This window comes from Hemiscyllium ocellatum, chromosome 5, assembly GCF_020745735.1.
Source record: "Hemiscyllium ocellatum isolate sHemOce1 chromosome 5, sHemOce1.pat.X.cur, whole genome shotgun sequence".
Lineage (NCBI taxonomy): Eukaryota > Metazoa > Chordata > Chondrichthyes > Orectolobiformes > Hemiscylliidae > Hemiscyllium > Hemiscyllium ocellatum.
This window is the reverse complement of record NC_083405.1, coordinates 70,230,532-70,254,985: the sequence shown is the minus strand read 5'-3', so window position 1 is coordinate 70,254,985 and position 24,454 is coordinate 70,230,532. Positions and strand designations below refer to the sequence as shown.

The 24,454-nt window shown below is 38.9% G+C and overlaps 1 protein-coding gene across 1 annotated transcript in view; it reads left to right on the top strand.

The window, feature by feature from the left end:
• The first annotated feature begins 467 nt into the window (after nucleotides 1–467).
• The window catches only part of LOC132816069 (adenylate cyclase type 1-like), a 294,971-nt gene continuing 270,984 nt past the window's right edge, over nucleotides 468–24,454 (top strand). The window contains exons 1-3 of the mRNA XM_060825498.1: nucleotides 468–1,070; nucleotides 3,573–3,722; nucleotides 6,115–6,233. Of these exons, the coding sequence (XP_060681481.1) occupies nucleotides 477–1,070; nucleotides 3,573–3,722; nucleotides 6,115–6,233 (863 nt within the window). The 5' untranslated portion in view covers nucleotides 468–476. The remainder of the gene's footprint in view (nucleotides 1,071–3,572; nucleotides 3,723–6,114; nucleotides 6,234–24,454) is intronic.

The window sequence follows — 24,454 nt, the reverse complement described above, 5'->3', positions numbered from 1 at the left end:
GAGTGGCGTGGCCGTGGTACCCTGGAAGCGGGAGAGCCATGCAGAAGGAGCTCTGGCTTTCTGTCTTGTGAGCTGTTTTGGGGTGTGAGACGTGAGTTGTTTCTTTTGAGGGGTTTTGGGGGTTGGGGTCGGCAGTGCGCAGGCGTCATTCATCTGAGCCTGGTTCCAGACTCTGGGTTAGGCTGGGATCATTCTCAGCTCTGTGTGTGTGTGTGTCTGGACGAGCCAGTGTAGGGGAGCCCTCACAGCGCGCTGCTGCTCTCGCTGCCTGAGCTTTCGAGTCGGCTAACTTCTAGTTGTTTCCTCCCCCCTCCCCTGATCTCTGCTCCTGCTCCCACCTTTCCCTCCTTCCATCCCACCCACCCGCTTCCACAGTTGCCTCCGAAGCTCCTGCCCGCAGACTTGGCCGGAGCTGTCAGCGAACCTTGAAACGCCGGGGGGACGCCAGCTCAGCGTGGCTTTTGGATGGCAATGACATGGAGGAAATACCATTTCGCAAAGTCAGGACGCGAAGGAGGAACTGCCCGTGCGCCCCGGGCTCGCCCCTCGACACCGTCAGCTGTGAGGACGAGTTTGACTGTAAGGAGCTGGAGTCCTTGTTCCAGAATTACAACCTGAAGCTGGAGCAGACCGCCACCCTCAAGGCTCTGGGCATCCTCATCATCATGACGGCCACTCTGGCCATCGTGGAGTTACTGTCCGGCCCGCGGCTGACCATCTCCAAGGGCTCCCACCCGGTGCACTGCATCATCTTCGTGTCACTGTTCATAGTCACCAACGTGAAGTACCTGCAGGTGACCCAGCTGCAGCAGATCGTCAAGCTCAGCCTGTTGTTCAGCTTCACCTTCTCCTTCCTGTGCTGCCCGTTCTCGCTCGGAGCGTACGGCTGGGAGCAGCCGGCCTCCCCGGAGAGCGGCATGTGGCAGCTGATGCTGGTGACTTTTGTGACTCACTCCCTGCTGCCGGTGCGGACCTTGCTGGCTATCCTGTTCGGCCTGACCGTCTCAGTGTGTCACATTATAGTGACCGCCACCTCCGTCACATCCAGCAAGCCGCGACTCTGGCGCACGGTAAGTCCTTCAGCTCCTCGGGCAAGGACAGCGGCTGGGGTGTTCTGTTAAATTTCCAAATCGGACTTTTATCAGAACCCTTCCAACATTTTTAATTCTCAAGATCATCTGAACCATTTCCCAATTTATTTCCCCCCCCCCCCCCGGAAAGCTATCTTCCATTTCCCTGCAGAGGTAACTTTCAAACTTCTGCTTTTCCCTTTTGCTGGGATTTCAGAGGGAGGGTTCCGCGGGAGTTGCACTGTTTATGCCCCTCCGTCCGTTCGCAGAGTCAGGACACTGACCGTGAGTTCGATCCCGCTGGTCAGGGAGGCTACTGGGGAAAACTCGCTTCACCAAACCCACTCACTGGTTCTCACGAGCACGCTGGGTCGAGTGAAGGATGACCATTTTTCTCCATCCCTAACTCTCTTCCAACCCCCACCCCCCACCGACCTCACCTACCCCTGAATTTGGAAAAACAAAAAAAAAGGGTCTGAGTCGGTCTCAGTCAATATCGGCTGACTGTTCATTCCGTGCGGACCGTGGCGATAACTCTCGGCAGCTCGCAGTACACTGAGCAGCCGTGAGAGCAGGAACCGGTCCCGGCAAAATAAAAACGAGGTCGGCAAAACAGCACAGCTCAGGATTTCCGAATCCCAGGCCCAACCGCCTGGCCTTCAGAATGCCCTACTGACCAGGGTCAAAAACCTGGCATTCGCCTCGAAGTTTACGCTGAAAATGATCGCGGCCGTTCCAATTGGGATGTCCACTTCCGTGCTTTTAGATAAAGTTTAAAAAGGCCCGTTTCCCCCACCAGCCCTCAATTTTGTTCAGGATATTGACGATTTGCCCAAATGAGCAGACACCTGGCAGATGAATTTCAGTGCAGAGCAATGTGGGATAATGCATTTTGGTAGCAGAAATACTCAATGGGGCAATTTCAGAGGGGAGCAAAGGGACCTCAGGGATCACGTGTACGATTCTCGGAAGGTGGCCAGGCAAGTTGAAACAGCTAGGAAAGCTAACAGGATCCATCGCTTCATATATAAAGGTATGGAGTATAAAAGCAAGGGAGTGATGACTAGGAGAGGTGGGGCATTGTTCCACCACAATTTGGAATATTGTTCAGTTCTGGATACCGTGTTTAAAGATGTTAAAGTCCTAAAGAGAGTTCAATGCACACTTGTCAGAATGATACCAGGAATGACAGACTCTAAATACAAGGGGAAATTAAAGATATTGGACTCAATCTTCTCTACTCCAGGGAGAATAAGGAATGACCTTACTTGAAGTCCGACAGGGTGAAGAAGGATATTCTGTTTCCACTAGTTGGCACGGGGTGGGGACATAATTTCAAGATTGTCAAAGAAAGCTAGGGCTGAGATGAAGAGAGTTGTGAGAATTTGGAATGAGTTGCCTGGGAGAGTGGTGGAGACAGATTGCATGGGTTTCAGAAAAGAACTGGAAGTATATTTGAAAGAGATGAATTTAGAGAGCTAAGGAAATAAGGCTGGGAGATGGGACTAGCGTGTAGGGAGCTGGTGCAGTCACCATGGGTCAAGTGGCCAACTTCTGTACTGTACAATTCTGTGATAACTCACGGATAAATCACTACGTTTTAGGGGTTGGCTATCTCCCAGCGATCACTGATTGGGAAAACTCTTGTTTTGGGACAAATACCGGTAAATATGGGCCATTTTGCACTCCAGATCAATAACAAAATTTCGCGGTCACCAGAAAACTGAGTACAGCGAGAGCAAAGGAGTGTTTGAGCTGAACAGTACGTAGGGTTCGAGGTTGGTGAATCAGTGTGTGGAAAATGATTAGCTGTGATTAATATGACCAATTATAGTTCGACAACAAATGTGAAACTTTTGAGGTGCCAGTTTTGCTCCACAATGTAACAGCACCTGAGAAAATACTCAGCTTGGATTTTTTGTGCAGATTATAATTTTATTGGCGCGGGCTGTCCATACAAAGACAAGATGAACTGTACAATTTACAGTAAAGGGCAGTCCGATGTTTGTTCACTTGCCACCGGCTTGCGGTGGGACCCATTCCTGAATCTTGCGGGTAGTTGAGTAAGGAACGTTGTTTCTTACTGTAACACTCCTGTTAAACTGCTGGGTATCCCAGCGAAACACTCACTCAATAGAGAGAGTGTGTGGTCAGGGAATTCTCGGTCCTGCAGTGCAATCAGCGATGTCTTCCTGGAGAGATCGTGCTCCCATTAACTTCCCAATATAGCGTTCTTCTCATTCGGCTCGTATTCAATTTATCTATGTTGACCACTGAATTATTGTCTGTCTTCTGTTTGTTACTTTACCAATGAATTTTCCAGTTATGACAACAAGTGAACTCAAAACTTTCTAAATCTCCGAAGAGCCCGCCACGACTCCAAAACTGACCTGGCCCTGTTTGAGATTGTCCGACCTTTTTTGACCGGTGTTAATCGATTGCTGGAGTATCTATCAAACGCGCGGATTGATCGCAACTTATGGTTTGTGTTTCTATCGGTAGCTTGTGGCCAACGCTGTTCTGTTTGCCAGTGTGAATGTGTCCGGGGTGTTTGTCAGAATCCTCACGGAGAGAGCCCAGAGAAAAGCCTTTCTGCAGGCGAGGAACTGCATCGAGGAGCGACTGCGTCTGGAAGATGAAAACGAGAAGCAGGTCAGTGCAGGAGGCTCGAGGGAGAACTGAGGGGGACTAAAATGGGAGATATGGTCGAAGGATGGGATACGGCTGTGAACCGTATCACCATATGACGAAAAGTCGATGATTCTTCTCTCATTCTGTAGGTTTAATAAATCTAATGCTACATTTATACGGAAATTATCTAAAAATGCTGATGAAGAGATTATACATTGAAAGACAAGAAACACACTGGTATGAAATTAAGAAATATTTGTGATGTTTTGTGGAATTTTTAGAATTCCGAACCAATTGGACTTCAGAAGTTGCCAGCACCTCGCAACGTTCATTACTGCACCAGAGTTTACATTGTTTTTAACGGTGGTCGATTAGCTTAATCTGAAAAGACTATTGAAACAGACAACATGCCATTTTTCAAATTCACATTTCCACATCTTTTTTTTTCTGAGGGATATTTTGATTAATCCAAGGGTTTAATCCTTAAATGCTGAAAATGTGTTGCTGGAAAAGCGCAGCAGGTCAGGCAGCATCCAAGGAACAGGAGAATGGATGTTTCAGGCATAAGCCCTTCAGGAAAGCCTGAAGAAGGGCTTATGCCCGAAACGTCGATTCTCCTGTACCTTGGATGCTGCCTGACCTGCTGCGCTTTTCCAGCAACACATTTTCAGCCCTGATCTCCAGCATCTGCAGTCCTCAGTTTCTCCTTTTAATCCTTAAATGGCCAAAATGAAGAATAAAGGCAAAAACGTCAATAGAAACTGGACAAGTGAAATTAATCAAAGAAATGTTTGAACACTCAATGGGTCAGCCTGCCAGCATCTGTGCAGAGAAGACATGGGTTAAAGCCTTGAATTTCCTGGCATTTCTATCACAATTTTAGCTGAAGGGAAACTCTGTTTTTGCAGCTCATTACATATATGACTTGTCTGTTCTCAATACAAATTATAACTGACATGCTAAGTGTTTCCAGCACTTCTTGGTTTTGCAAAATGTTTAATATTTTGCTTGTCATTATTATTAAATGTTGTTGTTATTATTATTATTTAGTTATTCAGCATTAAGGGAAGACTTCAGATTTCTGAAACTATTGCCATTAGGGCAAAAAACGTTAAATGAGATTTATTTGGTGTTCAAAATTATGAATGTTTTCCGAACTGTAAAGAGAAAGTTCTATTCATCTGGTTTGAAAGTTAGTGGTGAGGTTTCAAAACTTCGAATGTTTACTAGGAAAGCAACTGCTTTTCAAAGACAATGGCTTTGTTCGAGGTCATTGTACTTCTAAAAGGAAAAAAGATAAGTATTTAAAGCAGATGACAGTACAATGCCAAGAAATAATGGAATTAGGTTTGACGAGAGCCAACAGACCACAATGGTAGTCTCATTCTTTACTGTCAATTTGCTATGGTGTATGTCTTCAAGGATTATTATATAAAAAAGTTTAGTTTTATGTTGTAACTGTCTTCTGATGGAAATTAAATTTCTTTCTAATAAAGCAAAGCTTTCATTGTCAGATTATAAAAGTAGAAGTTCAGGTCCAAGAACCAAAAATAATATTTCTCTCATTTTGAATAAAATGAAATAAGTCATATAGCTGTGTGGTGAATGAACAATTAAAATAACTGGGTGACAAATATTCAAATGAAAGTTTATATTGTGATAACAGCACACACATTGACCACAAACAATCATGCAGACATTTTGTTTTAATTTGCTAGCTGTTCCCAAAAGGAACCAAGCCACAGAAAGGCTTAAAGCCAATTAAAATTAATTTAAAAATGTGATTTCCTTCAGGGAAATTGATTATCCACAGAATTATTTATCTTCAGTCTTGTGTGGCATGGTGGTGTATTTGTTGCCCAGCCCCCTCTGCCCTGGATTTGCTTTTTAGACCATTTTCAGGGGACAGTTCAAATTCAATGACATTATTGTGTATTTGAAGTCACGTGGTCCAAACTGAGTAAGGATAGCAGATTTCCATTCTTAGAGGACATTAGTAATTGTCCTACTCAACTCATCATTAGGCTCACTTTTTAATTTCAAATTTTAACTCCATTCATATTTCATTACCTGCAATGGTCGGGTTTTAACCCACTCACGAAAATGTTACCTTCGGGCTCTGGATTGCGGGATTAATGTCCAGTGGAGATGTTACAAATGCAATCCTCACCTCCCTCTTTTATAATTGCACAAACTGTATAATGTAACAGTATATACAATACTTCTATGAAATCAATGGAATAAAAGTGTGCTAAACACATTAATTTATATGTAATGAATAAATTATAGTCACAAAATAGATATGTCAAGCAATTTCTTAAATTGATATCTGAATATTTAATAAGTACTATAAAATGTTCTAATAATTTATAGCTACATATCACCAACAATCTTAAAATGTAATTTATCACAGGAAAGACTTTTAATGAGCTTATTGCCCAGAAATGTGGCAATGGAAATGAAAGAAGATTTTCTGAAGCCTCCAGAAAGGATATTTCACAAAATATACATCCAAAGGCATGACAATGTCAGGTAAATAAGTAGTTTTTTATAGTTTGCCTTTTAGTGCTATTGCAACTGTTATTTATCTATAGTTGATGTTCGTGATTGTATCTCATGGTAATCAATGTTGAATGTTCTTGCCATCATGCAGCATAGAAGTCCATTGGACATCACATGTTACTTTAATAACAGAGCACTGTAAATTTATGCAAAGAAGTTAAGAATGAATCAGACAAATACTACAATAAAGACAAAGTACTGGAAAAATATCAGCAGGCCGAGCAGCAACTGTGGAGCAAAAAACAGTGAACATTTTGAGTCCCATGTGACTCTTCTCAGAACGTAACTGTTCCAAAGTTTTGTTTTTATTTCCGATTCAAATATCTGTTTTAGCATTCCCAATCATCTGGCTTTGATAATTGAGAACTCGCCAAAATTATTTACAGGTACGATAATGTTTTCTTTTGTTTAGGGCCTCAAAGTTTTCTGGTATGTGTAGTACCTGGGCCAGATTAGGCTCAAAATCTCACTACTTCAGTGTCATTTTGACATTGTCATTTAGAGTCATAGAGATGTAAAGCATGGCACCAGACCCTTTAGTCCAATCTGTCCATGCCAACCAGATACCTAATCTAGTCCCATTTGCCAGCACTTGGCCCATATCCCTCTAAACCCTTTCTACTCATATACCTATCCAGGTGCTTTTTAAATGTTGTAATTGTACCAGCCTCCACCACTTCCTCTGGCAACTCATTCCATACACTCACCACCCTCAGCATGAAAAAGTTGCCCATTAGGTCCCTTTTTAAATTTTTTCCCTCTCTCTGTATTGAGATAAAAATACATTTTAATATAGTTGTTTGTAATGCCATTCTTGTTGGAACATCATAAAGGCATTTTAAACTTATTTTGTTTAAGCTAAATTGTTTTGCTACATTAATTGCATTGTAAAGTTTACATTGAATTCCCATCTGTCTATCCTGATGGTTCAGTTAGATGCTAAGGACATCATGACAGTTCTCAAGGGAGAGCAGGACATTTTACTGTTGTCAGCGCATTGTTGCTCAAACTGTCTCAGTTTGAACATTGAATGTGGTAATATAGTTTCAGGGAGATGCTGGAGAGTTGGCCTTGATAAATTTATACTATTGGAATAGTTATGAGGCAGACAATTGCTTAAGTTCAACAGTGCATCAAGTAATACCATAGAGATACTACAGCTTTTTCAAGGATGACTTCATGCGAATATAGTTTAATGTATAAAAACTTTTCATTCTCCAAAGGCTGTTTTAACTAGTGATAAATTTTGACATGACAATAGCTCACCAATTAATAGAGGCATTGAATTTAAATACTAATCACTATTCTGTTTCTGGAATTAATCTCAAAATTTAATGTTAGTGATAATTGATAACAAAGGGATAATTACATTTTAATTACATTTGAAATTTGCCAGTGATTTTAGATTCATGGAAGGAATTTTTAGAGAAGACATTGACTAGGTTTGGCCTGTACTCATTTAAGTTTAGAATAATGAGAAGTAACCTGGTTGAAACATTCTAGATGCTGAGGGGACATGACAGGGTAAATGCTAAGAGGTTGTTTCCCTTGTGGGAGAATATAGGTTCAGAGGACACAATCTCAGTAAAATGAGTCACCAATTTAAGATAAAAATGAGAAGGATTTCTTTTTCTCTCAGGGGAGTGAATCTGTGGAGTTCTTTAATGTAGAGGTTGGTTCTTTTAGGTATATTCAAGACCGAGACAGACAGATATTTTAATCAGTAAAGGAATCCAGGATTATGGGGTAAAAGACAGGAAAGTGGAATTCCGATCAATCAGCTTCACATGGTCACATCCAGAGTGAGCGTTATTTTGCGGGTTTTGGAGCAGCATGGGAATTCTGTGCAGAGGGGAAGAGGTGCTTGACTATTTGTTGGTTTGTAGTTTGTCAATTCTTTTTAGCAGAATAAATGGAAACTGAGGATATGAGCCTGGCACAAAACCAAAAAGTGACATCACAGGAAAATCTGTAAATAGGTAATACCTGCTAATTTGGTGATCTATTAGAAGTTACTTTCACATTGAAGGCAAATAGGAGAAATATTTACAGGTTATAAACTAAAAGAACAAGAAGAAAACTTGAACAAAACAAATTAAGAACGAAGTAAATAAAATTGAGATGCTTGGCCAGGAGATGTGTGGGAGTCAGTGTACCCCATAGTGGTTCATAGCAATGACATCTATAGCAAGTGTTGGTTACTTGAGGGACTCTAGCTCATAGTTGATGTGCTGGAGTCTGAGTTTCAGATGCTGTGACATGTTATGGAGGAGGAGAGTTACCTAAATGATACACTTCAGGAGGCACGCATCCTTAAGTTAACTACCTTGAATTAAGTCAATGGTCAGGGACAGGAGGATGTGGCTATGAGTGAGGCAGGTAGTCAGATCCAGGAGGTAGTGCTGAAGGAATCTCTGCCCTTGAGCCTGTCTAATGTGTGTGAGATTCTCACTCTGTTTGGATGTGAGTGGGGCCTGCAGGGAGGATGAGCAAACTGACCATAGCATCCTGAATTCAAGGAGTTGTTCAAGACGGGAGAAAAGAGAAATTTAGTTGTAATCAGGGATTGTAAAATCAAGAGAATAGACTGTGTTCTCTGGCCAGAATTGAAAGTTGCCGAAGTAGGGAAACAGCAAAGGAAATAAGACTTTGGTAGGAGTAGGGTATCAATGACCAAACAGTAGCCTCTTTGTGGGAAAGGCTAAAATTCAATACCTAATAGGACAATGTAAAAAGAGTAGAGAAATAATCATGGGTAACTTTTTAATCTTGTTTATTGGCTTAATGAAATTGGAAAGGGTAGCTATGGCAATTAATTCATAGTGTATGAGGGATAGTTTCTAAGAGCAATATATCATGGACAAACTAGGGAGCACGCTATCTTGAATCCGGTAATGGGTAATGAGACAAGTTTAATAAATGATCTGAGTAAAAGATCCCATCGGAAATAGTGACCGAAACATGAAAAAAATATTAATTTTGAGAGCGAGAAACCTGAGTTAGAAACAACTGTTTAATGTAAATAAAGGGAATTACAATGAAATACAATTAAAGTGAACTGGATGGATAGATTAACAAGAATGACTAAAAATAAGCAGTGACATTTAAAAAGGGAATTCATGACTCTCGGCAAAAATACATCCCGGTAAGGAAGAAAAGTTCTGAGGGGGATAAGACAACCGTGGCTAACTAAGGAAGTTGGGGAAAGTATTAAGTTGAAAGGAAAGGCATGTAAGGAAACCAAAGTCTGTGATACTCTCGTAGACTGGATAAATGCAGAATCCAGAAAAGAGAGACTAAAAAGATAATGAAGACGGACGAAACAAACTACAAGGGCAAACTGGTGAGGAATATTAAAACTGGCAATGAGAGCTTCATTAAATATATAAACAGGAAGAGACAGGTCAAATTGAATATAGGCCACTTAAAAAATCAATGTGGGGGGATGGTTTTGGGGAATGAGGAAACAACAGCAAAGGAGTTAAATAGATACTTTGCATCAGTGAAAGATACTATGAAACCCTGTTAAAACAAAAGAATACAGGGGAGGAATGAAGTACCAGCACCATCACTAAAGAAGTAGTATCAAACAAAATAATTGGGCTAAAAGTGAATATCTCCTCTGGCCCTGATGGTTTGCATCCTGGGATTCTCAAATAAAAGTAGCTACAGAGGTAGTATATAAATTGGTTGCGATTTTCCAAAAAAAACCACTCGACTCCAGAGAAGTCCCAGAGAATTGGGGAAAAAAAGCTAATGTGGCGCACCCATTTAATTAGTCTACAGTCATCTACCTTTTGCTTCCCTTTAAAATTGGAGAGAAGAAAAAAGGTAGGTAACTGTGGGCTAATTAACCTAACATCCATTGCTGAAAAATATTGCAATCTGCTAATAAGGAAATAATCGCAGCAAGTTTGGAAAATTATAATCTAATCAAACCGAGTCAGCATGGCTTCATGAAAGGGACATCCTGTCTGACTAATTTATTAGAGTTTTTCAAGGAAGTCTCAACCAGAGTGGATAGAGGGAGGTCTGTTGTATAGAGGGACACCAGTAGATATGTTGTATTTGAACTTCCAGAAGGTGTTCAACAAGCTACCTCAAAAGAATTGTCATCCGAGCCCACAATGTTGAAGTAGTACATTGTACTGCATCCACGTGCTGGACAAGCACATACTTGGCAGTAAATTGAGGGGTGCATAGGTTAGGTTGATCTTAGATTAAGGTAAATGCTTGACATAACATCGTGGACCAAAGAGCCTGCACTGTGCTGTACTGTTCTATGGTCATGGATAGGGAACTGGCTAATGGGCAAGAAACAGTGAATGGGGATGAAGGGTTCTCTTTCAGTTTGGTGAACTGTAACAAGTGGGGTTCCACAGGCATCAGGACTGGTCTGCAACTGTGTACAATTTTTATTCATGACTTTGGAGAGCAAATTGAATGCACTGTCATCAAATTGGCAGACAGCACTAAAATAGGTGACCAGGTAAATTGTGAGAAGAATACAAATAGTTTACAGAAAGATCAGTAGATTAAGTGAGTGGCATAAAGTTGGCAAATGGTGTATAATGTGGGAAAATATGCAGTTGTTCATTTTGGAAGGGAGAACAAAAGAGAATATTATTTGATTTGAGAAAAGCTGCAGAAAGGGCAGAGGGTTTCTTTTTCCCCTTCTGAGAGATTCTAGAACCAAAGGACATTGTCTCAGAATAAAGAGATACCAATTTGAGTGAGATGAGAAATTTCTTAGGGAGTTGAGTCTTTGAAACTCCTTGCCACATAGAGCTCTGGGGATGGAGTCTTTATGTATATTTAAGACTGAGATAAGTAGACTCTTGATCAGTAAGCAGATCAAGGGTTCTGGGCAAACAGTGAGGATGTGGATATGAGGAATGTCGAGTTAATCAATGATCCTATTGAATGGTGGAGCAGAGGCTGAATGGCCTACTCCTGTTCCTATTTCCTCTGGTCTTATAGACCAGCTGTGATCTACTAGAATCATGGAGCAGATTTGATGGGCCGAATGTTCTACCTCTGTTCCAATGTTTTGTTATATTATGATCATTGATGATCTGGGAGAAATTAACACATCCTGAAATTAATTATTGATGTACTTTTCAAGAGTGTACAAGACAGAATTTGATCATTCTAAATGTGAAAATTTGCTGTTATCCTCCATTTTGTAAACAATAACTAAATCTCGGTTTAAAAATAGCACTCATTTGTTCAAATTAGACTGACCTTTTATATATAGTGATATATTTCTGAATGACAACTTTACTTCCAGCTCTTTATATTTTCAACATTGCTATGGTGTTCCAAATGAAGTTTTAACAACTTTTGGGTTTGTTTCAGTGCTGGAAAGTTATAGCGGGCAAGCATCACCAATAATACCACTGCAATAAACTAGCTTTCTTTGTACAGAATTGCGTGATATATATAACTGTGTCCTTACATGGGATGCTTTGTAACATCAATAACATTGCATTTTTGGAATGGTTGATCATTCTTACACAGCAAATTCCAAGTCATAACATTGTATTCATGGATACAAGCCTGAATACAAATATTGAATTAATCATCTACTCATTAATTTTGGTGTGTTTTTGGATATTTATTTTCTTTCTCTTACTGTAGTTCTCCATTGCTTGTAGCGAATTTCATTCTGAAACACAGTTGTTTGAAATTAACATTTTAATGTGCAACCCAGTGTACCAATTTCTTTTTAATGATTCTCCCTACCCTCTGAGTTGTTTTGCAGATGGGTGATACAGTTGTTTATGATACAGGGTAAATCCTCCTACTTTTAAAACCAGCAACACAGAAAAGATTTATCCCGTGCAGTAATCTGTAAAAATTTGAGTGGCCAAGAACTATTTTAAATAAAAAATAACAACTATATATTTCTTAAAATATATTAGAGAATAATTTGCTAACAAGTCTTTACAATTCCTTCCTCTAACCTATCTTTTACCCTCCCTTCTATAATACTAGTCCGATAAAACTCCCAATTAAGAATTACAGAAAAATCCAAATTTTAAAACCAGCCAGATTGGCTCTCTAGGTCAGTGATATTTTTCTCTATGCAAACTCCTTCTCTAGACAGGTATCCCTCAGAATTCTGACTAGCAGTTTACAGTTGTTGGTCTAATGGCAGTTCTCCTCCAAACTGTTCAATTTTCCCTGGTCTTATACCCCAAAGCATTGGATTGTGTCATTGGCTTTTAAGATTGTCAATACACTCAATTCAAACTTGATTGGAATTTGGTATTCTTTGGGGTATAATTTTAAACTGGCCTAATTCAAATTTGTTTTGTTTCCAGACAACCAGCTATCCCAGTAGCTGGATGACTTGTTATACTGTGTCTTATTGAGAATACTTGGTGCTGTTACTGCTAGCCTTTAACTCTCAAAAGTACAGTACACCCACATCTTCATGACACAGTTGTAAAATTGGGTGACGTGTGGGTGGCTCCCCACCGACTAACATTTTACCAGCAGTTGTAACACAGTTAGAGGAGTTTAAGGGAAGATGACAAATTTTATGGCGGTGTTCCAACTGATTTGGGATATTTGACATTATTACCAATTATGATATCTGATCATTTAGTATATTCTTGACACAAGTTCGACAGACCTAAAATTTGAAAGCTGAAATTTGTAATGCATTCTGACAGTGAAAAGGACATTGGCTGACCATAACCTGAATTACCCTTGTTTCTGTACTTCTAAGACAATTTTAGATCATAATTTCAAATGTTAAAATGTAACCCACAAACTCTTCAGTAAGCAGAGTGAATCAGAGATCTAACCAGTTGCAAGTTTCAAAGTCACAATATCTGGGGAATATTAGTCATTTACTGTTTGAGATCACTTGGGTTACTACCCCCTCAATTATTTTTTAAGTTGAAATTTTGTGGCATAAGACATTGTGCAGCAAGCAGTCAAGTGATTTTATTACCAATTTGTATAAAGATTTCCATTCCATTCAATATCTTGCCATTGTTATGATCAAGCTGATGGTACAATTGGACAAGTCAGATTCTGGAATGAAACCTGGCATCGTAGATTTTCTTTGGTTTTAGTTAACATGGCGGTCAACTATTGAAATACAATCATACGAGACTCCAGATTTTCTTTAACAAAACAAAAGCTTATTACGCAAAAGCTGATAAAATAACAAGTCAGATGCCAGATGGGTACAGGTCAGTAGGTACCAGTAATTTGGGTACCAAATGGGTATGAAACATGGTTTAAAAAGAACTTAAAACTCACAGTAAAATAAATTCAGAATTTTTGATGGCCACTAATTGTCTATTGCACTATTGTGCACATCGGGGTCCTGCAGAATTTTTGTTGAATTAGATGCTGAAGGAGTTGCTCAGGAAGTTGAAGATTCTGCAGGGCTATTACCCTATACTTGCACCAGTGATCTTTAATTTTCTTTACCACAACTTGCAGCTTAAAGAGAATGTTGCCTGGAACCATTCAAAAATATCCATTTAAATTGGAAACGTTTCGAGTTTCCAACTGAAGTTAAGCAAAATGTTGCTGAGGAAAAGTTAGACTATTAAATGTCTCGTCCAACAATTTAATTGAATCCACAACATAGTCACAGCCACTCAATCACCATGCAACCAGACCCCTTGCATCCCCAGCCCCTAGTCTAACATAATACCCACCCCTGCCACTTCTCAGCTCACTGACCCTCATCAACTGCCATTGAATTTGACCATTGCGTCCCACCCCCATGTTCTGACAAGCACCCACAATCTAACCTGGTACCCTGAGAGCACTCCTTGCTCCTCATAACCCAACAGAGCTTCCTTTTCAGAACTCCTAGTGTCAGCTGACACCCACTTGGAGACCCACTAACAGCGCTCCCATGAGACCAGAATCCAACTCCCCTTGGCCTTCACCCCTTGTCCACCCTTCACACACTCCACTCCAGCTTCACTCCACACAACCCCCCCCCCCCCCCCCCCCCCCCCCCCCCCCCCAAACAGAACCAATATTGCCTTGTCATGTTAATCTACCATTATATATCTTGCTCCTTTGCCATCTTGGTCTGGCACTATGTACCTGGCACCTTATGCTCTACCCATTTGGCACCCAAATTACTGGTACCCACTGACCTGTACCCATCTGGCATCTGACTATTCCGTGGCCCTAACCTCAGTAAGACTGGTTGTGATGCTGGATTTTTAATGAACAGAAAACTGAAACTGACTACTGTGAGACCGGGAGAATGGTTTGCTCTACACCAAGGGGATCTGTCTGAAGGAGCTCAGTTAGAAATGTGGAGTTCTTTCCTTTCATTAAAAAAAAAGATAGATAGGATTGGCCAGCTGTATGAGAATGCCAGTCCTCGGAAAATCCTTCCCAACATTGTCGGTTATAGAGCAGTAATGTAGCTATATTTGAGTCTCTATGTTAAACCTTTAAATGTTTCTTTACTTATTCATCCCAGTTTCTGTCCTATGAACCATGGAGTCTTAGATGAATACAAAGTTGAGAGCTTAAACTTTTACCACTTAACACAGACTTCTAACTAAGCAGTCTTGTTTTAGAAGTTTCACGCCTTTTCTATTAAGGTAACTGTTTTCCATGAATTGCTTTTAAAGAGAAACCATTCTAAATAGGAAGCTATAACTACTTGCTTCTAACTCCAGTCAGATCTCCTCTGAAATATCCTAAACACTTTTCAAACCCTGGGTTTTCTAAACTTGAGTCCTTGATCAATTCTTCATTAATCTTAACTGAAACCAAGTTAATTGCCTTCAATATTTTCTCTACCTTTTCTAAACCACTTCAAATTAGCCTTAATACTCCAGGCATTCCCAATCGTTTGCTTACAGACATACATTGGATTAAGTTACTGTTCCAAAAGAATCTCTTATTTTAAAATGAAAACCCTTTGCAAAAGTAACCAATCCATTTACCATTATTTTGACACCCAAACTCTTAAAATTTATATACATTCCATATATCTTCAATCACACCCCTCAAAGAAAAATGAAAATATGGTGTTGAGGCATTTTTTTATTTTCTATCAGATTTTTAAACATTATTTCTGTATTTACATTAGTACTGTAATATGCTGACATTAAATATGTAAATGTAATACTTTCATATAAAGAAATAATGTCAACAATATTGATAATAGAAATAATTTTAGTAGTGTATGGTTGGAAGATTAGCCTTTACTAACACAGTTGTAAGTTCTTTTCCTGAAATTATTCCAAATTAATCAAAGGATTGTGATTTGTTTCAATAACTGTGTCATCAGCTTTGTTAGATATAAGATTTCAAACTGATATTGAGCCAATGTTTCCTTCACCACCATTGGAAATTTCTGTTAATAGGCATTCGGTTTCTTCCAAAAAAGCTGAAAAACTATTTATTTTCCATTTTGTATTTATGGCACCTACACTAATGCCACTGCTGTCAGCAGCCAGTTTGAATGGCTCCTTGTAATTTATGGATACGAAACCTGGTGTCAGCACAGATTTTAAGTTATCAAACACACTCTCTTGGTTCTATTGCGTCTATTAAAATATTCCACTTTTCGTTAATTTGTCAAAGCAGCTACTGCAATGCTGAGATGTAGGAAAAAAACTTCATTTAAAATCCACTCCAGCCTATATGTTGCAATATTTTGTGTTTTGTCCTGCCATAGAAAAGTCCAAAATAGCCATTATTTTTAATTCCTCGAGGTGCTACTTGGCCTTATCCCACAATGTGACCCAAATAAGTCACTTTTGGAATAAAAATGAAGTGCTGGAGAAACCCAGGAGGTCTGGTAACCTCTGGAGAGAGAAATAGATTTAACATTTCGAGTCCAATGACTCCCAAAGAGGAAACATTTGACTTGAAATGCTAAGTCCTCTTTTCTCTCTACACAGATGTTGTCAAAACTGTAGCATTTGTCCAGTGCCTTGTTTTTATTTCAGATGTCCAGCATCCACAGTACCTTGCTGTTTTAAGGTTTTTTGCTTTGGCAAATCCAGGTTTATCATTAAATCAACACTCTGTAACTGATCAAGCAATTTGATGAAGTGGTGTGAATGTTCTTTCCAGATTTGACTGAAAACTATCATCAGTCTAAATCATGCAATTATGTAGACCCTCAATGATTTCAATGGTTAACTATTGGAGCTTTACTGGTGCAATTTTCATTTACAATGTGGGTTTGCATTGATAAAATCAATCCGGTGTTACTAAAGCTGATTTTTCTTTGGCCTGTCAGTCAATTGAACTCAACCTTTTTAGCAAGCTAATTTTTACAAGAAGTTGTGTGTCCAATTATTTCAGTGCAGTGCTCCCCTCTTAGAATAGGATAGGAGTCTGCTTTTGTTTCTATGTTGACTTCAGCATAATCACAGCATATAAGGTCCAGCTCAGTATTGCAATTGTCCACCATCAACTTAGTCTCTTCCCTCATCTGAGCTAATTTCTCTGGATTAAGTCTAAAAGGATGTTGTTTTATAGGTAACTAATTCTCAATGTAAATATCAAGAACAGCTAAAGGTGTTTTTCCTCAGCTATTCAGAGAAGTCAGATTGATACTATATCAGCCTTTGAAAGTCACTTTGGTTTGCTATCTAAGCTTTTGCAGCACTTCTGACATCCAGCTGACATCTGGATTGACTTGTAAATTTCCAATTTCTGATTCAATCTCCATTATTCTGGTATTTTCACTTCAATCTCTATTTTATTTGCTATCATAAAAACATAAAAATAAAACAGAAGTACAGTTGCTGGAGATCTGGACCAAAAATGGAAATTGCTGGAGAAACTCAGCAGGTCCTGTATCTGTAGGAAGAAAGTAGATTTAACATTTTTAAGTCTGACTCTTCGTCTGAACCATAAAGCCACTGCAGACGGTCTTCCTATCATATTAGTTTTTTAACATATTAATATGAGGCATTTACTGATTTTAGTTTTTTAAAAATTTTTTTTGTTGTTCTTCCCTTCTGGCTAGAGTATTAAGCTTTTGATTTGATAACAACCAATGAATTTTGCTTTCAATGTTTTCCCCAGAGACCGGTAACTCTTTGAACTTTGGCCTATTTATCTGCTCCAGTTTTCATTGTTGCACACAATCAGGATCTGTCTGTAACGGTGACCAGGAAGGGATATGGAATAATTGGACAATGCACAAGTATTGTGCTGGGGAATGAAGAAGATACTTTTGGTTTTCCCAATGTTTTAATTGAATGATATGTCGGCTCATCCATAACTGGATACCAGTTAAGTGGGGGTGGTGGTGTCGTGGATGGGGGAGGACAGGTGGACTGTGGGTGTGGCGGACGATGTGCAGGGGTGATTGGGGGTGGACGGGGGCCGGGGCAGGGTGAATAGTATTGCGGGGTGCACGGGGTACGGTCCTGGGTGCAGAGAGGGAAGGGGTTGGGGACAGGGACTTGCATGCGATGTGCTGCTGCCTAATTTTTTGAATGGAGAGCAGATTTAGCAAGTGCTCGCTATGTTAATCCCATTGAACTAATGGGGTAGGAGGCTTTAGCAATGTTGCAAGTCCCTTACGCACAAGTGCATGTCTGCTCAAATACAAACCCTGAGACAGAGAGGGGAAACAAGGCAGGCAGAGCGAGGAAAAAGGGAACCAGAAAACTGAGTCCCAGAGGAGAGGCATTGAATCAATTAACCGGATAATCAATTATCTGAATGAAATAGTGCTGGCCCATCTCGTTCGGCTAATCGAGGTTCCTCCGTACATGGAAATCGGCAAGCACTTAAGGGAGCTAAAGCCCCATTAAGGAATAATTCTATGGTGTCCCTGGAACCTCTTCACTGACAAATGGCTTCTTTATTTGTTATGGTAGTTTTCTATCATTATCTCCTTTCCTTTACTGGGTCTCAGGATTTACTTGTAAAACCACAAGTGAATCTTATAGGAGGAGGCAGTTGACTTAAGCATGATATAATTTGTTATTTGATTCTAATCAAATACATAAAGCTACTAAGTTAGAGATTGTCACTAATACCATTGGGAGCCTTATTGATATGGGTCATCATTCTCCAACATTTGCCTTTCAGAATCATTATCTTACACAACATCACCCCGAACCCCCACAGCATGCAAAGACCACATCCCTACACCCACTCCACACAAACACACTTCATTGGAGACAGACTTCTTGTGGCAAGCTCAGGTCCCAAACTTCAATGAGGGGACCATGTGGATAGAAAGTTACAATTGTACATAAGTACGGAAATGGGGTTATCAAGACTTAGAAGAGACCAACCCTCTGATTCTCCTGCAGGTTCAGGAGCTGAACAAGGACAGTGAGTGGAGCAACTGTTCATTAAATTGTTGCATTCTGGTAGATTGTGCTGCCTGTCTAGTCCTCAGCAAATGAAGTTGCTGGACACCTTATGGAAACCCATTGGAAAATCCAGCTTTGTTGCAGAAGTAAAACATTTGGAAGAGAAACAGGAAAAGATTAGAGATTATTCCCTTCATAGTTTCCAGGGAACAATGTGGCAGCAGGAAGAGAAACCATGGTTGGAATTCTTTGACTGTGATTGATAATGTAATCTCTCACAGTTTAACAATAGAGGACATGCTTTGCATAATAATGTTATATTTGACCATATGGAAAAATTACAAAAAGGTTTAGAAGGATGGATAGTGCTTGATGTAATTTGTAATTTTGTTCAGTGATATAACGCTGTGCTGCCTTAACATAGAAGTAGCATCCCAGCAATGGAAATAGAGGCCATTTGGCCCATCAAATCTGCACCAGCTCTCTGAAGAGCATCCCATCCAGACCCCGGCCCCCACCCCTTCCACCATGCATTAACCATGGCTAACCCATTTAGCCTGCACATCCCTGGACACTATGGGTCAGTACATGGGGAGGTAACAGATTAGTGATGGTATCGCTGGACTATTAATGTTCTGGGGACCGGGTTCCAATCCTTCCGTGGTGGTGATGGAATTTGAATTCAATACAAATCTGGAATGAAGAGTCTAATGATGACCATGAATATATTGTTAATTGTCAGGCAAAACCCATCTGGTTCGCTTATGCCTATTAAGGAAGGAAGCCACCATCTGTGACTCCAGAGCCATAGAAATGTGATTGACTCTTAACTGCTCTCTGGGTCAAGGAAAGGGTGGTCTCACCAGTGACATCTTTGTCTCATGAATGAATAAAAAACACATGAGCTTGGCCAATCCACCTAACCTAGACTCTGTGAGGAAATTGGAACACCCGTGCTGTGGGAGAAAACCAGAACACCTGGAGGAAACCCACACAGATGCATTGAGAACATGCAGAACTCCACACAGTCACTCAAGGCTGGAATCAAACTTGGGTCCCTGGTTCCTTGATGCATCAGTACTAATCACTGCTGCCCTTTGAGGCATCCAGTTATGGAGTTATAGGAAAAACGAATGTGGTATTTAATTAATGTTTAAATGTGCTCTGCCACTTTTACCAACAACTTTGAAATAATGTATATGTACAAAAGGATAGTTGGCAAATAGGATTTTATGTTATAAACTAGCAGATTAGAATATATCCTGTGCAATCCTAAACTAAGTTGAAAGGCTGTTTAGCAAATTCAAGATGGCTTTTTTAATTAGAAACCTGTACTGTTATGAAGTAACAAAAACAATTTATGAGAGAATCCGACTTAAAATCTGAATGTTTCGATTGGTTAAGAAGATTTATACATTGTTTTTGAAAACAACAAAAGCACAATCTCAAAGATAATGGAAAATTCTAGACTGTTTTATGGAATGTTAAGAACAAGGTTTTCCTTTTACAAGATGACAGATTTAGATCGTTATTGACCAATCACCATAACAATGCAATTTCAAAATCCTAGTTTAGAATTTTCATTTGATCTCTTCAATCAGTGCCTTGGTATAGATGATACAGTCTCTTATAAATTAGGGAGATAATGAAATGATTAACAATTTGATACATGTAATTTCTTAACAGATGAGAATTAATGAGCAGTTGATAAATATTCAGTGGCGAGTGGGTGTCTGATAACTGCTTTTGACGTGTTCAATAAGCTTACTGTGAATGTTTCAAATTTCATATATACAAAATAAATATCCTTGTCAGTGATGCAAACATTCTTCACAAACAGTCTCAGTTACTTCAACATCACAATTAAATTCTGGTGTTCCTGTCATGTAATTCTGTTTTATGCAATCAACTCTATATAACCAAACACAAATCCAAAAATTCAAAGAATTCAAGCACCAATTCAAAGCTGTGCAGCTACAGGTTCTATTGTCCTTTGCATTAGTTCTAACAACATCAACCAAAAACACTAGATTGAACTCATCACATGATAGGTTCCTACTAATCGTACATGTTTAGTCTTTATCAACTCTTTCGGTGAAGGGATTCATATAAGCATTTGAATAGGTATCAGTATGTAAGTTAGCTCGCTGAGCTTGACGGTTTTTTCTTAATGTTGCCTACTTTGGTGACAAAACGTCTGAAAACAAACCTTCAAGCTCACCAAGCTAACTTACATACTTAATCATCAACCTGAGCTACAAATCTTCTCAAAAATCACGAATCAGTTTCATTTTAATTTACTATGAAGCACCAATTTAATCATACAATTCTGTGCAATACGTAGTTCTGTATAATTTTTTTAAAAATCATTTCCATCGTTGAGTAGAATAGAAATTTTATTGTCTTGTATATTTTTGCATGAAAATATTGATAAGTCGCCCCATGACAACACCTACATTTATTACAGAAGTCATACATAAAGTCAAATTAAGACAAAGTTCATCACAGTTCAGTTAATAGCTCCTGGGTTCAGGGAAAGCTGAATTTAACCAATTTATTCAAATTGGACTTTTCACAGGTAGTGGAACAGACACTGATTAATTATCTTTTTTTGTGATTAACTCATTCTCAGATTACTAATTAATCTGAACAAGTTACCACTCAAAATTATATCAAATAATGCTTTTCAAAGTAATGTTTTAAGGATTAGTCTAAAAATTCAACTCTATTAGACCTGCTCATGGTAGATTTTATATATAGCGATGTGTAAAAGCGTGTGAGCGTGGGAATTTGGTGGTGGGAAGGGGAGAAATCTTTCCATAATTAACACATCATGGTTGCTGCTTGTGTCAGGATCACCAAGTGGATGCAAAATGGAAAACCTACTCTATCATCAAGTTGAATTTCACATTTCTGGAAGCAGGTTTCAGATATTTTTCTAATTAAAAGTTTGGTTGATTTTCTTTAAAAGATGCAAGGTTCTGAAAATATCATACTTTACAACAAGCTATTTGTATTAAAACAAAGGCATTTGCCAATTAATGTCAAATGAAGTAATGCTGAAAATGTATTAAAATGATGAACATCTTACCTGAGTGAAATTTCTAACCTACTGTAAAGTTGCGGTAAATTTGTTGAAGTGCATCTAGAGGATTGGAATAATCTATCCTGTATTTTACAGATTCATCCAGATGTGCAGTCAGCCTGGGTGTTTGCTGGGGAATATTAAAACTCTCCTTGAATTGTCACATGGCATTTCCTGCTGCTAATGCCCTTGTTAATATAACTGTTGCATCAAATTAGTTTTGAAGTCCTATCCAATTAAACAAATAGAAGCAACTGTGATTTCATTTTCACATCACCTTGAATGAATAAAATATTGTTACCAAACCTCCTTTTGTTAGCAAGCTTACACTATAATATAGGCCAATGAGTATGATTAGAAATTTTCTTAGTTTCCTTGATCGCACATTAAATTTAACGAATTTGATGTATGTAATAGTGCACAATTACTGATACGTCAGTCAGTGTTTCACTTAAAATTTTATTGAGTTGTAGTGTTAGCTTTGCATCATTACAAAGCAACCTTAGATCTGCAAAGATGTAAATCAAGACCTATAGCCTATGAATTAAATCAATAACCTGAATATTGAATATTGAAATCTAAATTCAGCAGATTTGTTCAATTTTCATGTTCTGCACGTTTTGATCAATCATTAAATTGATAAGTGCCTTTTGTAATGGTAGCCTGTTGAAATGAGAACTGAACTTCCACTATTTCTAACTTTAATGACTCACTTTGTTTACCTAATGAGTGTGAACATCACTTTTCATCAACAGGATTTACATGTTGCTGGCCAGAGCAAAATTTATTATTTGTCCCTAAGTATCTTGAGCTGGTGTTGTTGAGCTACCAGTTGAACACTGCAGTTTATGTGGATTATGGTTTCTTGTCATGGTTCAATGCAGCTAAATGGTTTGCTGGGCCATTTCATAGGATACTTAACGTGTCAAACATGTAGCTGTGATACATCCAGACCAGAAGAGTTCTTTGCAAAAGCACATTAATAAACAAGTTAAATATTTGTAAGACACTCTCTCACTATTTTTACTGATACTAGCTTGCTTTACATTTATTTTGCTTCATTGAATTCAAATATCCTGGTAGTATTTAAATTCATGTCTCTGAATTATTAGACTAAGTCTCTGGATTACTAGTTCAGAAACATAACCATTGTTTATGTATACAGATGGCTGAAAATGTATTGAACTATGTGTTTTTTTTAATGGGGCTGGAAGAAGCAGACCAGCTTTCTGTGTATTCATATAACAACGATTTGGCAGTTGCTCTCCGACGTCTCTCCAATTCTTTTCCCAATTCCAATCTTGTGAGCCTTACCATTGAGCTACCATAGTAAGATCTCATGAGGTAACATATTTCAAATGATGGATTGGTCCAAAATGCAGCAGAATTGTAGTAATTGAGGTTGTGTGGTCCCCAATCCTCCTTTATTTTTGTTATTTGCTGTGTGTCAGCAGAATCATGCATGGTTTCATACACTAAAGAATAGACCTATAATGACAAGAGACGTGATATCTTGCATACTCAATCTATCCACAGTCCAAAACAATTTGCCCTGTTTATTGCTTTCTAGTTTCATTTTAAACTCTCAATGATTATTTCAAGCGACTTATGAGATAAAAGTTTTCTCCATCTCTATCAAAACTAGACTCGAATGAGTTTCATTTTAGGTTTCATTTAATATAGTTCAAATGTCAGTATCAAACTGTCAGTGCTTGCCTCTAACTTCAAAGAAAGTTGTCTACGAATTGTAATGACTTTTATAACATAGATTTTACTTTCCTTCACTTTATTTTAATGCTGATGCAATTTCTAGTGTGCAGTAACGCCAATGTCATCAAACAGGTTAAGCAGTCAATCACATTGTTCTATGAGAATTTTTCAAAGTACAAAATTTTGCTAGCTATCATCAGTTCTGTGGGAGGGTCACTCGATCTGGAACATTAACTCTGATTTCTTTCTGCAGATGCTGCCAAATCTGCTGGGCTTTTCCAGCAATTTGTTTTTGTTTCTGTTTTATAGCTTCTGCAGTTCTTTCTGTTTTTATGACGTAAAAGACATTGCTTACACTTCACTTTTTAATCATTTTGCTAAAAGTCAAGTAAAGTTGGGGGATATGAGCATGGAAGCAAATGAATTAGGAGCATGGCTGACCTCTTTGAATTCCACATTCCTGTCAACCTTTGATTCCCTTTGTATAGTAAGAGATAATCGCCTTAAATATACTTAATGACCCTGCTTCAACCATGTTACAAGGCAGAGAGTTCCAAAGTTGCACAATCCTCAGAAAGAAATAAAATTATATCTGCCCTGAAAGGGGGATCCCTAATTTTAAAATTGTGCCCTTCTGTATTCAGTAATAAGAGAAAAACAGACTTGGTCTGTCCAACCTTTTCTCATAAGAGAAAACCTCTTCATTCTGAGTATCTATCTTGTAAACCTCTTCTGAACTGCCTGAAAAACATTTACAAACTTCCTTAAATATTGTCAGCAAGAAAGCTAGGAAGGAGATGAAGATAAACGTCTTGACTCGGAGACTTGTTAGGATTTGGAATGTGCTGCCTGAAGAAGTGGTGGAGGTGGATTCCATAGAGAACTGGATATGATGAAGTTGGAGGGCTATGGAGAAAGGACTGGAGAGTGGGACCAGATGGGTAACTCTTGGGAGCTAGTACATACACAATGGGCGTACTATATTTTTCTATGATTTTATAATTATTATAAAGGATAAGAGTCCATTAGCCACCTTAATTACTTGCTGGACCTGCATGTTTAATTTTTGTGATTAATGTACTAAAACAGAGATCTTTCTGCAC